The sequence below is a fragment of the Xyrauchen texanus genome, chromosome 33, assembly GCF_025860055.1.
Source record: "Xyrauchen texanus isolate HMW12.3.18 chromosome 33, RBS_HiC_50CHRs, whole genome shotgun sequence".
Taxonomy (NCBI): Eukaryota; Metazoa; Chordata; class Actinopteri; order Cypriniformes; family Catostomidae; genus Xyrauchen; species Xyrauchen texanus.
In genome coordinates, this window is record NC_068308.1 from 36,208,300 (window position 1) to 36,223,865 (window position 15,566).

The window sequence follows — 15,566 nt, forward strand, 5'->3', positions numbered from 1 at the left end:
CCAGGGCCTCTTGTTGCCTCTCTTTTCTCCTACTTTCCCTCAATCTGTCTCTATCCGAAGCATCCCCTCTCTGTCGGGAGGAAAGGGTGACTGTATATAAATGAGAATTGGAAGTGGAGAGTGTTCAGGGCTGCAGATGTCATTTCACACCGTGATGTATTGCTCGGCTCATGGTCCCATTGGAGCGTCCGAATGAGAGACTTCATCCTGCATACCCACACTGTTTACCTAGTGAAATACATGTGTTATCTCAATACTGAACACAATCTGCAATGCATGACACGTAACATGCACAAAAGACCTTTACAGCGTATGTCCAACCTCTTGGGTGGAGGGCTGAGGGTAAATATTGGTGTACATGGCCATCCATATACAAAGCAAAATTGTCCAAACTGCTGGACATTTCCAGGCGGGACTGGGGACAGTCTGCTCATCTGCACGCCCTCTTGTTTTACCAAACTTTCTTTCTGCCAGTCGTTTTTGATTGGAAAAAGAAAGTCACAGAGTTTTGGTACGATATGAGGGTGAGTAAAATAACAAGCCTTTAAGAAACCCTTTAAGGAAAGTCAGTTTGTTTGGCAGCCATATTGGCGATACCCTTGGGTCGCTTTTTCCAGTCATAAAAGTCCAGTTTCCATCTATTCAAATGAAAAGACCGAAATCTCCAAAATGGTTTGTCGAGATTACATTTCATGAATGAACTTTACATTTATATAGCGCTTTTCTGACAGTACACTTAAAGCATTTTACACAGTGAACAGGGGACTCTCCTCAACCACCACCAGTGTGCAGCATCCACCTGGATGATGCAACGGCAGCCATAGTGCACCAGTATGCTCACCACAACCAGCTATTGGTGGAGAGTAGATAGTAGAGTTAGAGAGCCAATTAATGGATGGGGATTTTTAGGAGGCCATGATTGATGAGAGCCAGTGGGGGATTTGGGCCAGGATACCCTTACACCCTTACTCTTTTCAAGAAGTGTCCTGGGATTTTTAATGACCACAGAGAGTCAAGTCCTCGCTTTAACATCTCATCCAAAGGATGGTGCCTTTTTTACAGTATTGTGTCCCGATCACTATACTGGGTCATTAGAACCCACACAGACCACAGTGTGAGCACCTCCTGCTGGCCTCACTAATACCTCTTCCAGCAGCAACCTTAGTTTTCCCCAGGAGGACTCCCATCCAGGTACTGACCAAGCTCAACCCTGCTTAGTTTCAGTGGACAACTGGTCTTGAGCTACAGGGTGATATGGCTGCTGACATTTCAGTAACATATTTCAAATCATAAACAAAATCTGACAACAATGGAATAATAAATTGTGCTTATTTAGTTCAAAGTATAGGAAAAATGTTTTTTTTTATAAAAATAAATCAGACGGGTCTAGCTATTGTGCATGTGCATTTTAGAGTTAAAATAACAAACACTGCCTTTATCAAAAAGGGTTTTGGCTCTTTTAGCTTTAAGGTGGGACTTCCATACCTACAACCATCATATTGAGTTTTACAGTATCTCTATCTAAAAGTAGTGTGGCAGGACCTCTTTTCTACATTCACCATATTCAGCATTGTGACTTCTCCCATTTATTTTTGGTCTACTTCAAATGATTTGAGGAGTGTGGCACCAGCTGTACAAGTCTCATCTTTTCAATGTCCTCATCCCTTAAGCCCTCTTATCGGTCTTCCTCCAACACCCTCGCTTCAAGGGTCTCAATAAAAGTCTTTACCTTTTAAAAACACCATGTGTGAGTTCTTGAGGTGTATGTGTGGGAGTGCACATCCGATGGGACCAGTTTTGACTCTCATGTGCACATGACATTTGCTGAACAGATTATTCAGTAAGCAATTTGTGCAATAATTACCGGGTGCTGTTGTCCTGGTGGTGGGGTGTGTCTAATTGTCTAACAGAACTGTAAGTTTGCGGCCTGCTCTCACCTCGTTAGGTCTCCCTATCATTCCCTGGTCCTCGTCTGTGATGAGCAGGGCTCAGGTGTGCTGGTTTACCTCCCCATTGAGCACGTTAAGCCTTAATTACAGGGTAGAACAGGGGAGGAAAGTGGGGGAGGGGGGTGGAATATTAACTGATTGGCAGTGAATGGCAGACGGGTTCTACGAGGAACTGTGGGCTTTGGATGCGCCAGCCACACGGACAGACTGAAAAACAGATAAACAGGGAGACAGGGAGGTCGTGGGAGGGTGAGGAACAAAACACTAATGATCATTACACTGAGGGGAATTATCTGGAAACAAGGTGAATCAAGCTGTTTGTTTGATCCCGCTTTTGTGCCCATTGTGTTTTGTGTCCGTCCTGAGAGTGCTTGGACTCTGTGTCTGTATTTTGTGGTATCGATTTGATCCTTATGAGTTTCCGCCTCATCCGAGGTCATTTTGTGGTTAATTGATTGTCTAATGTGGAGTTTTCCCCTCTCTCTGTTTTTTCTTTTCAGATTCTTTTTGAAATTCTTCCTCAAGTGTAACCAGAACTGTTTGAAGAATGCAGGAAACCCACGTGACATGCGCAGATTCCAGGTAATGCTTTCTCTCAACACATTCTAATGAAAAAAACAGGCAACTCACTTCAGTAACTGCTTGGTGTATTGCTTTGTGAATAAATTTAAACAGGCCACTTGGACCTGTTCGAAGGCCAAATTTGTCTTTGGAGACTGTACGATTTTGCAGTTGTGCTGAAGCACATTCCAAACCTTTGGCCAAACATTATACATGGCAACAACCTGCAAAAACCTTCTTTTTCCCCAATACTGTCCATACACATCTCATCCTTCCTACCTATCTATGTGTCTGTCTGTCTGTCTGTCTGTCTGTCTATCTGTCTGTCTGTCTGTCTGTCTACTATCCATCCATCCATCCATCTATCCATCCATCCATCCATCCATCTTTCATGCATAATTTACATTTATATGCCCTTCACTTTTGTATACCCACATAAAATGTATAAACATATACTGTACATTTATATTCCTATATATCTCTGTGGTATCGGCCAATCACAGGATACAATATGCGATACAGTTGACAGAAAGGCTATGGCCTTGGGCTTCATTACATGTGTGTGTGTGTGTGTGTGTGTGTGTGTGTGTGTGTGTGTGACAGCTCAGCTTAACCCAGTGCTGCTGTGGAGTGTGTTTATATACTTGTGGTTATATAGATGTATTGTCGAGCAGCAGTGGTGGAGGCACGCGCAGAACTTTCATTTTTCATGCTTTGGAACGTCAAGTGTCTTCACTGATATTGATCCATGCGTCCAGAGCAGAAGGTCAGAGCTGGCGTGAGAGGAAGTGTCCTTTCTGTCTACACGGTGACTAAAAGAAACATCCGTCAACGCCGATGTGCCTTCCCACAATAAAGTCACTGGACCACTCATTCCCCCCCCTCTCTCTCTCTCACTATAACAGCATGTCTAGGTTTTCAACCTATTTTCACTTCCTCTACCTCAGCACCTTGAGAAGTTGTGTGTTTGTGTGTGAGTGGAGAGCCATACTAATGCCACTCTAACCTCGAACTGCACTCCACGTACAGTCCTTTTTTTTTGTCAATGGTTGGATGAAGTACCTTACCGAACCTCCAATTTCCCTTAAGGACAACATCCCCTTCCACATGCTACGGTCTGATGTTTTATTCAAAATCATTTCAACAACTCTACAGGGAGGGCTTGCATAGGTTTTTAGAAATTATTATCAGGAGACAACTTAATCACTAATTTTGTCTTGTTTTCGCTGTAAAAAAAAAAAAAAATAGATATATATATATATATATATATATATACTTAAAAACATGTTAACTTATTCTCTGAAGCAAATCTTATTTCACACAATTTTGCATCTCAAGTACATTGAACTTGTCTAAGGGTTTTATATAAAAACAAGACATTTTTATTTGTACTGTAAGGTTCAGCCTTGGAAGCAGTGACTAATAATTCTTAAAACAAAATTATTAGGTGTATGCATAAAACAAGAATAAAATGATAGTGGAAAGTGAAAAATTATCAGTTATGGTTTCAAGGAGCTTTACATCTTTTTACTCAAAAACAAGATCAGAATATTCAGAAAATTATTATTATTATTATAACTGTTTCATGTTCAGCCTCAGAAACAAATGACCCAAGGAGAGATGTCTGTCAGTGTGTGAGCCGAGTCCATTAACAAGACAGCTCTCCTTCAGCGTTCACCCTTAAACTCTGCTCCGCTAAGCTAAATGCCACCTCCAGAATAAATTTCACTCATGTTCCCTTCTCCATGACCTAATGGCAAGGTCATGGTTTTAGGGTATCTGCCTCCCATTTGCTATAACATTTTTCCTATATTTCTCTTTTATTTCTCTACTCTACCTGTCATGCACCACATCTGCTATGAAAATATCTTCAAAAGGCATGTTCACTTCAAAGTCCAAATTTTCATCAGGAAAAACATACACAAGAGAATGTGAAACACAGAACCTGTACAAACTCCTTTGCAACGAAACCATAATCGACTGTTTTCCAATTTGTTTAATTATAAAGTCCTATTCATACCAAGGCTGGGCATATACACAGGGCATGCTATTAATGCGAAGCAGTGCACTACTATAAGCTCCTTTACACTAAACTCAAAATATTGCACATCTATTAAACATATCTTTTTCAATTTGTTTAGTTATAAAGGCCTATTGACACCAAGAGAAACAAGCACAATGAGATTTTAATGAGAAACCATGCATCACTAACTTTTCACGCATAATCTGGAACAGCGTACTTCCTACTACATAATTTGTATGCCAAACAATTAGTTCAATTATCCAAAAGTGTATCATAAAATTACGCAGTTACGCACACACATTCAGACTAGGTGCAAATAATTTTGGTGCTAAAAAATGTTAGCGAAAATGTGGTACATTTTTTCATTGCATCGGAATTGGTGTAGAAAGGCATTGAAACTCTCAACCTCAATGTGCCTCTTGACTGTGAACCTGACAGAGAGAGAATATTTCAGATTACAATGGCTCAACTTCCATCCTGGAACCCCCAAGACACCCCAGCCCACCCCCTCCATCCCCTCTCCTCATTCAGATGCTAAACGCCCCTCATTCTCTAAATGCAACTGTATGGGCAGCCCTCTTTAGTAAACAGATCAACAAAAACAAAGAAACCCCCTCCTGCCAAAGAAGCACTTCTCATAATCTCTTTTCTATTTTGAGGGGCCTGCTGCTCTTCAACACCCCCTCCCCCCATCACACCCTGCCACTAATGAGATAAAACAGCGAATCAATAAATCTATAGATCAATGTAATAGGGTAAGCAAGCGATCCGTGGGCCGGAGGCAGCATTTGAGAGACTGCTAATGGCTGATGGAACAGATGAGAGACTCTCCTCTCTCTTTCTGTTCACCTTAAGTGGGAGATTAAAAACTAATTGTAGCCGTTTGTAAAAAAAAGTCCAAGGGCTTCAAAATGGAGGCCTGTCTTTGATTGACAAGGGCTTGGCTAGTCCTTCCTAGACAAGTCTCTTGTCCTTTATCTAACACGGGCACTCTTGTAACCACCCAAGTGTCTCATTTAAATAGGAAAAATGAATCTCTCCTTCTTACAAAGGTTAATTATATTCTTCAAACGAGAAATTAAATGTGCTTTATATATAGAGTCGATTTCTGCACAGCGGTTCTGTTGGAAAATGTAATACCCCCGCCTAACGAAGACCTATTGCAGCCGAGGACTAGAATAAGACAATATGATCTCATGTTTCACCTTCATTAAGTGAATATGATTTTGTGTTTGACACTCAGAAGAAGAAAACTCAATTTTTTGAAAATTACGAAAAGTCGAAAGTCTTTGAAAATGTTTCATCTTCAACAAAGATTGGGTCTATATAGTAAATCATCGTTGACCCTTTATAAAGGTCTCCGGGAATTTCAAGACCCTTTTGGAAGTTCCACCCATTTGCTAATCTGATTATTTTAAATAAAACTTGCCAAGTAGATTTTAGCCTTGTTCTGGCACAAGTAACAGTAGCCCATGCAGATTCAGCCTGGGTCATTAACAGTCAGACGGTGTGCCAGTTTACACAAAGTGTACTGAACAGCTCGAGTCGTCTTTTGTTGCCCAAGGTGTGAAAACAGACTCTTTTTCGGATTAGAGTGATATAACTTATTGTTTTAATAACGTGAAGCCCACGGGGAGTTGTTCCGCCACAGGAAGACTGTGAAAACGGGCAACTTTCCCCTTGTTTCGCTGCCTCCTGCTTGGTTTGGAAAAGAAACAATGGGCACAGGTTCAAACTCCAGCGCTTAGCGAAGCAATTGTATTTGGGGTTATTGTTTCGAAGGTGCGGAGTGGTCACACAGTTGTCAGTATTCATAATAAATCTCCACTGGTAATATGGAGAGAAGTCATACAAACAAAGCCGTGATGCCATGTGTGTGGCATGTATGTGTGTCTGTCCAAAGGGTCCTACTGATCAGAGGCAAACTGAGTTCAGTTGCTAACTGTACTGAGTCGTGCTCTCATGTTAAGCCTGGCACCACAGGCCAAATAGCCTTTTTGTGTTCTGATTCTCACAAATAAGAACAGCAACAAAGAGGCAGCTGAAAAAAAGAGCCATGGATGCTGATAAAGACTCTACAGAATTCTCAGAAGTGTCCTTCTAGTCTCGCTGGCCTTCAAGTACTACAATCACCCTCAGGTCAAAAACAGATTTTGTTAGGATGCTGAACAATTCATTTAGTTATAAAGACCTATTATCACCAAGTAAATAATTTCACCGGAAAATAAAGGCTCAGCAATATTTTATTGGGAAACAATACGTTTTATATACTGTAGACATGTGAACAGGACTTTAATGCAAAACAACAGATTGTGATTGTTAAGATTTGTACCAAGATAATTCGTCATTTCAAGTTGGAATCCGAAAGAATCGAACGAATGTCAATTTTCAGAATTTTTGTCCATTTTGTCCATGTCCATTTTTTGTTTTTATGCTGCCAAATTCATTGTTATAAACAGTGTTGGGTGTAATCTGAGTACAAATTAATTAGCTACTGTAATCTAATTACTTTTTAAATTGAATTGCTTTTAAGTATATTATAGGGTTATAATTATTTCTACTATATTATTTATGGAGAATGCATGAATTATGGTCCCATATCAAGTCATTGTGAAGGAGAAATGTGAGGTGCTATGACTTGTGTGTAACAATGAACAAGGAAGAAATATAGACATTATTTTGAATTTGTTGAGCAGAAAAGTGTTTTGGAAAGTAACTTAAAAGTAAAGTAATTAGTAATGTGATTACTTTTACAATGAATTAATTAGTAAATTAATATTTTTACAATTTATAATAATAATTAGTACTTTGTAGTGGATTACTATTGATAAGTAACTTACAAATGTCCTATTCACAGCAACTACGATTTTCTGGCAGGAAATATATGCAAAACGAGAAAAACATCATATCTATGAACTCCTGAGCAAATGTTAAATATTGTATGTCAACAATGTAAATTTGTTAAATTTTTTTGAATGCCAAGTACTAATTTTTAGCAGCAAATACACACACAGAAAGATTGCAAAGTGAAACAATACATCTGTATGACTTCTACAGAGTTTTCGTGTTTGGATGAAATGTAGATTTTCAAAACATATTTAATGCGGAACAATTCATTTAGTTATAAAGGCCTTTTAAATCAAGTAAGAAATGTCATCAGCAAAATCATGCACAACAAGATTGTAATGCAAAACAATGGATCGTTACAGGCTCCTTCACAAATATTGTTGTGCTAATGTAGGGATTACACACAAATTAACAAACATTTTCTTTACAGGTCGTTGTATCAACAACAGTTAACGTGGACGGTCACGTGTTGGCCGTGTCGGACAACATGTTCGTCCACAACAACTCAAAACATGGCAGAAGAGCCCGCCGTCTTGACCCCTCAGAAGGTACGGCCACTCCTTATCTGGAGAATGGTAGGCACATTTTCCATTACACTATTATTTGCAGAGCTTCTCTCACTTTCTCGCTCTCTTTCCTATTTATTTATTTTTTTTCTTTTCCCTTTCTCTAATTTTAGCTCATTCTTTTAGTCATCCACATACACTCTTCACATTCATCCATGGAACATGAATAGTAAAGCTTTAATGGATAAACGGCTAGTTCATCTTTTAGAAAACATACTTTCTCTGTTCACTGAATAGCACTTTTGTTTTGTTAGATTTCATTCATTAATGCTGTCTGCTTTATTTATCACTAAAAAAATGTATTTTTATTATTATTAATGTAGTTGAAAAAAATCTGTGAATGATTTGGGCCACATTTTCAATGTCTTATGTTTTGTCGTTTGTGTGTTCTTATGGTTCTGAAGGTCTTATTTTTAAAAAAGTGAGGTGTATATATATATATATATATATAAAATAAAAACAAATATATAAAAAAATCCCAGGAGATCAGCAGTTACAGAAATACTAAAACCAGCCCATCTGGCACCAAAAATCAAGCCACAGTCATAATCATTGAGATCACATTTTTACCCCATTCTGATGGTTGATGTGAACATTAACTGAAGCTCCTGACCCATATCTGCATAATTGTATGCACTGCTACCACACGATTGGCTGATTAGATGGATCACTGTCGCACGGATGATTGTTGGTGCCAGATGGGCTGGTTTGAATATTTCTTTAACTGCTAATTTCCAGGGATTTTTACACACAAATGTATCTACAATTTACTCTGAATGCCAAAAACAAAAAACATCCAGTGAGCGTCAGTTCTGTTGACAGAAATGTCTTTTTGATGAGAGAGGTCAACAGAGAATGGCCAGACTGTTTTAAACTGACAAAGTCTACGGTAACTCAGATAACCGCTCTGTACAATTGTGGTGAGAAGAACCACATTTTCTCATCTCATACATATATAATGAGGTAAATGTCTGAGTACAAGTCATTAGAACATAAGATAATCTTCGCTCATTTAAAAACACAACATTAGTATATTTTTTTTGTCTTAATCTGCCTGTAATTACCATATCAACCAAACCACCAGTATTATTTAATGATGCAATTGAAAGCGTACCAATTCCCTACTCTTGCGAGACAGAAAACCTGCAAAAATATTTGTTTTTATTCTCTCGGTTCTTGCATTAACAACGAAAATGCAGTACAGAAGTATTGTAATTGAATGTTTGCGCCCTGAGCGCTGAAGTGTTTAGTATCCTGACGTATTGTTTGTCTCTGCGCTGTAGTCACTTGATAGTAGGTGTGTTTTCCTTAGCAACCATCTTTAATTAGGAGAGCAATTAAGAAGTTGAGGCCTCTCCCCTCATCTGCCTGAGTCCCTTGAGACTGAGAGAGAGAGAGAGAGAGAGAGAGAGAGAGAGAGAGAGAGAGAGAGAGAGAAAAATACATGGCCCAACCCAAACACTGCTGAGGCTATCCTTCTTCAAAGCCCGGTTTGCAGACCCTCTTTTTTAATTGTAAATCTTTTTATAAGCCTTGATTACTGTGTTTGCAACCATCTTATGGTTTATCTGGGATCAGATTGCAGTGCTTTTATGTTAAAACTGGAAGAGCATTGGATAGAGAACGTATGTAAAAGTACTTAAAATTTTAATTTAGACAGTTATTTAATTATAATATGAAAAGAAAAGGAAAATGAAATGGAAAGGAAAAGAAGAAACATTTAAAAGGTACTTGGAAAAAGAAATTGGCAGTTTAATCATTATAACCGGGAAGGAAAGGAAGGTTAAGGAAAGGAAAGGAAAACCTAATTAAATTTCCACCGAATAGGAAATTACTAATTTTATAGTTTTCAGAATCCTGAGAGAAGATCCAGTCACAAACTTCCTCCAACTACTCTTTTATACCTGCTATTAAGTTTCGTACTTGATATTCTGGTTATAGGTAAAACCTCGTCAAATTTAAGCAAATTAATTTCCTCTCGCTGTGAACTCTGACGAACTGTATCAAGTGGTGGCCATATTCCTGACAACTCTTTTAAATATCAGACTGTTTTGAAAGCTCATCTCTTCTTTAAATATCCACCGGCCAAGTTCGCACACACTCTCACCGCTTAGTTACCTACTGTTTCACCCGCCCCTGATGGCAAATTTGGGTCATAGCGAATATTACAGCTACCCATCTAATATCTACCCCTTTAAGTGCAACCAGGGGGCTGTTAAAACGAAAAGAAAGAGCTTCCAAACTTCTAACAGTTGTCGAACACTCAAACTTAGTTTTTATACTTCTTTTAACTTTGGAGAATGTTTAAGACTTATTATTTGACACAGTTTGGCTATGAGTAGAAACATTCACTGGGATGAGTGCCTTGAGAAGGGTTCAACCTGTCAACTCTTTTCCATTCTCGTGTGGAAATCCCTCTAGCACGCATGTGTACAGGATATATAGTCGTAAAATAAAATTAATCCATATTTATGTTCAAGTCCAGGCCTGTACCACAGAAACACGATGGTTTAGATTAGAAACACATTCTTGGAAGTGATAAATGCTAGCCGAGAGAGCAAGAAAAAGAGAGACCAGCCACGAGGAGGTCCTGCTGTTTTCCCCTCTCGTCTTTTATCTAATCATCTAATTCGGCAAATTTACCCGGACAGTGAATTTACTCTGTCTTCTGATCTTCAACTAAGTAATTCCCTCTAGCATGGCCCAGTGGACCCTCACCATTGCTTTGCTCTCAGAGCACATGAGCCCCTTTTATTATTTACAGCTGGAGAATGAAACCTGAGGGAGGAGAGAGTGGCGATCGCACACTATAGGAGGTTTCTTTCGCATTAGCGCCATTTAGATTCGCCATGCATAAACATATGTACAAATTCACACAGACATGCATGTGAACGTGCGCTCACACTGAGATCCAAACAGCCCCATCTGCACATAGCCAGACATACACAACATACACAATCGACGACCCCCCTTCATTGCCCACGCACAACACACACCTCGCGGCCATCTAGCATCAATTGAAAGCAAACAAATATAATGAAAACGAGGACATTTAGAGCAGTGGTTTCAACTGGAGTTTTGTGGACAGCAAGTAGAAAACAATGCTAAATGCTAATAATAAAATGTATACATTTGTGCATAGCTAGAAAGAAAAATAGGCTTATCAACTTTGAAAAGGAGGATAAAATGCTTCCAATATCTTTTGTTGTCGACGTCAATGGTTGGAAGTAAGTGAAACTACTTGTTATACAGCAATACAAATTTTAAACAGTAATATGCTACTTTGTTGTCACATGGCCCAATCACGTTCAGCGTCAGCAGAGTCCAGTTATCATGTTGGGAAAAGATTTGGTAATGTTAAATTTTTTTTTCTACTTTGTGGCAGTTCGGTCAAATAATGAGTCAACATAGATGCAATAACCTCACCTCTAATTACTTTAAGTTCACTTGACATACTTTATGTCATTTTGGACTTGGTAGAAGATAGCCAAATTAGGCATGACATGCCCTAATCTTCGAAACCATGAACAAAACTGGAAAGTAAAATTAAATACGACTCAGACTACATATTACTAGATCAAACTGCCAAAAGTTATGACATTTTAACACCAAATAGATTTGTTTTCTTTCTAACATTATAACTGGATCTCACTTACAAGCAATGTTAGTCATGCCACAAAGCCAAATATGTATATATATTTTTTTTCTCCCAATTTGGAATCCCAAATTCCCACTACTTAGTAGGTCCTCATGGTGGCGCGGTTACTCAACTCAATCCGGGTGGCGGAGAACAAGTCTCAGTTGCCTCCGTTTCCGAGACAGTCAATCCGCACATCTTATCACGTGGCTCGTTGTGAATGACACCACGGAGACTCCGCAAGAGGAGGCTCATGCTTCCTTCCGCGATCCATGCACAAATTCCCACGCACCCCATTGAGAGCGAGAACCACTAAATCGCGACAACGAGGAGGTTACCCCATGTGACTCTACCCTCTCTTGCAACCGGGCCAGTTTGATTGCATTGGAGACCTGGCTGGAGTCACTCAGCATGCCTTGGATTTGAACTCGCGACTCCAGGAGTGGTAGTCAGCGTCAATACTCACTGAGCTACCCAGGCCCCCCACAAAGCCAAGTATTACAATTTAAAGAGACTTTTAAAAATAAACATTGACATTTTTCCTTTTAAGCCTATGCCATGTGAATAATTTAGCATTTTATTTGGCTTATGCGCTTCATGGTAATTTTAATACATTTCAGTGTTTGGTACAATTTTGGTACTGTCTTGGGTTGCCACTTGATGTCCAATAACAAATCAGGGTCCTGAAGCAAAACAGAAAGCAAAAGTGAGTTTCTCTCACTCAGCTCACACCCCCTCCAGTCTGGGCCTACAGCTCGGGGTTGATTTGCATACCAAGTGCCGGTAATGTTGTTAGGTTTATGCAATAAAGACGAGCGGCCGGCATCTGTGAGGCCGTAGCCAGTTAGAAAGGACAGATGGGCCGACGTGAGGTAAGAGCTCTAATCCCATCAGCTCCGGGATCAGCCTGCCATCTGGACATCCCCTGCACAATTACAAGACGTTTTACACGCTGGAACAAAGGAAGGTTGCTGTAGACAGGATGGGACCTGTTAGAGTGCCTCAATATTGGGGAGCACAACGAAGAAGGTGACAAACGCGATGGCCGCCATGTTGCCACGGAAAACTATTCAAGTCTGATTAAAGCTTTGCACTGAGACACAGTGGTGATCTGTAAACAATACACACGGGAAAACACACACGCGCTCACACTCTTTCTTGTTGACCGTCCACTTGAGGCAGAGAAAGCCTGTCGAAACAAAGCCAGCGAGTGTAAAAAACTATGGTAGATGGCACCAGAATTTTGATTGAAAATAATTTTAAAAGTGTATGAATGCATGCAAATATACACACTTAAGCCACTATTTTTTGTCCCCAGACATGCAAACACAACTGCACAATTCGCATACTATGTTCAAAATATATACTATACACAGTATACTGCAGAAATAGTGAGAGTAGTATGCTAGTATGCCATTCCAAACACAGCCAGAGAGCTGCTAAATTGTTCTCCCTTGTTAAAACCACATCCCTGCCCATCACTTCCTAGTCCAGTGTTGAACTTGGCCTGTCCGTGCCTCCATAGACCATGTCTGCTTTCTCCAATTTCCATCATCTGGTTGAGTGCATTTTGCACGTATATCATTTGCTGACGAACACAGGCTGTGTAATTCACTCCTTTATGCTTCCCATTCAACACATGTCCCCTCTCTATATTCACGCAGAATGTATGCAAATTCTGTACGGCAGAGGGGGCGATGACTGGCAGCCCGCAGTCGTGCTTTTCTGGTGTGGGTGGGGGGGAGCGTTGCGAATTCCAAGGCAATGTGCGGTGATCTCAGGCCACAGCTGCCAGACTGCCCCTCTCATGGGCCTGTCCTCACCTCACACACGCGCACACACAGTCACCCCCCAATCTCCCCCCCCCCCCACACACACCATCCCATCCCATTGCCCCCTTCTTTCTGCTCACCTACACAAAGTAAATTTGTTTACTGTAATTTTTGGTGAATGATTTGCTATAATTGGTTGCGCTGATGAAGGTCAGTCCCTTTGAGGAGTCGTGTCTGTCTTTGGAGATTTGATCCTCTTTCAAATGCTCTGCCTGCAATTAAGAAAAGCAAATGTCATTCCCAAGCCTCAGAAATGAAAATTTGTATGAACTTATTAGCATGAAGTCAACATCTCTAGTTAAGGGTAAGCTCCTGGAGTGTGTGTGCACGTTTGTGTGCGTGTGAGCTCAGGGCTTCTGGTACCCTGGGATCTGAGAGGAATGAGTAAATATAACCTCCACTAGTCCAACATTAAGGCAAACAAAGAGAGCTGCCTTGTCTGGGCTGTTCAACACAACAATACCTAATGTTGATTAACTAGGGCTGGTAGAACAGCAGAGAGGAATACAGGAGATAAAAAGACCTGCCCACACAAGGGCTTAACCCCACAGATGCACCTCATGTAATGGTACTAAACAACCAACAATGACTGCTAAGGCTCAAATTTTTAGGGTTTGGGATTTGAACAATACCCTAATCCTTAGTATTAAACTTTCGTTGTGCTTCAAACATGAGTGATACCTCAAATCGTGCAGCTTATTGAGGACCAATGTACTGTTAAAATGATAAAAATTATGTTTTTCATCTGGCAGATGATACAAAATAAAATAAAATCCCATAGACTTACAACAATCAAGAAAAAGTTAAAATGATAAAAATGCTATTTTTCACCTGGCAGATGATAAAAAAAAAAATATTATCCAATAGACATAGGAAACCAAGCCATATCTATAGACCAGAATATCAAAGTGTCAAAAGAACAAGTCTCTTAGCAACCACCCAGCAGCCACCTAGAATACACTACCAAGCACCTAGCAACACCCTAGCAACCATTCAGAACACCTTAGCAACTGCACAGCTACACTCTATATTTGAAGTGGTGAGTTAGTCACGTTTTGTTCAAAAACTGTACAAATCTAGTAAAAATATTGATAATTATAATAATGATATTATTATTATTTTTAGTTTTACTGTAATTATTATTATTAATGATAATAATAATAATAATATTATTATTATTAACAAACTTGCCAGTATGAGGATAGACCCTCAGTTAGGTAGCCAATATCTCAGGATAATAGAATTTTAAATAAATAAATAATAATAAAAAAAATTTGTAATTACACAAGTTTCAATATTTTTGGTGATACATTTTTTTTTGAGATTATGGACAGATGAAAATGATGTGAGACAATTTTAATGGAAGGCTGAGATTCTAAGCGAAGCGGTTTTCCAAAGCATCCTCTGTGCATTATTAATAACCTCTCTGAGACCTTAAAATCTAAAAGCACAATGCCATTGTTTTTTTCCCTGGAAAAAAAAAAGAAGGGAGCTGGGTGGGAAAGCAATAAAATAAACTAAAAACTGCTCAAAGTGAAGGGCTAGTGTTGTGGTTTAAGTGTTGGAGAGCATTAGCGGTGTGTTTTCCTAACTGCTCTCTTTTTGCATGGGAGTTCGTATTCAAAATGTGCTTCAGAGGGGGGCAGCAGAAACAGTCAACAGAGTGAAGAGGAAAATCTGATTGAAGTGCACAGCGCTAAGAAGCTAAAGGGGGGTCGATTCACCCAGGGCCTCTGACCGCTTACTACTGTGATAGCACCTCTCGACCCCCACGGGGTAAATTAATGTATGCTAATTAGCCATTGGCGAACTTCACAACAAAGGCGGGGTAATAGCCACAACCTCATTCCGTCGATTAATAACACATGTGCGTCATCAGTGGCATGATAGCTAGCTAATATCAATCTTAAACTTAAAACAGTGTAAAACAGAATATGCTTGTCATAGCTGGTTTAAAAACCTGGTCAGGCTGGTCCAGTTTGCTGTTTTTGTTAGTTAAGATGGGAAATCAGCTGGCTGACCAGCTAAACCAGCTAATTAACAGTTTGTCCAACCTGGTATAGCAGCTAACCAGATTATGCTTAGGCTGGCTCATTTCTCTTATAATCTGATTTTACGGAACCCAAGAAAGAAAGGAAGATGATGTTCGTT

General features: G+C 39.7%; 1 protein-coding gene across 15 annotated transcripts in view; it reads left to right on the plus strand.

Annotated features, from left to right (window-relative positions):
* The window catches only part of LOC127626790 (transcription factor COE3), a 110,269-nt gene that overhangs the window by 64,670 nt on the left and 30,033 nt on the right, over nucleotides 1–15,566 (plus strand). For 9 of the 15 annotated variants that reach the window (XM_052102825.1, XM_052102832.1, XM_052102836.1 and 6 more), the window contains exons 7-8: nucleotides 2,450–2,531; nucleotides 7,811–7,955. In XM_052102825.1, coding sequence (XP_051958785.1) covers nucleotides 2,450–2,531; nucleotides 7,811–7,955 — 227 coding nt within the window. The remainder of the gene's footprint in view (nucleotides 1–2,449; nucleotides 2,532–7,810; nucleotides 7,956–15,566) is intronic. The other 6 variants (XM_052102829.1, XM_052102831.1, XM_052102835.1 and 3 more) reach the window with 1 other exon arrangement.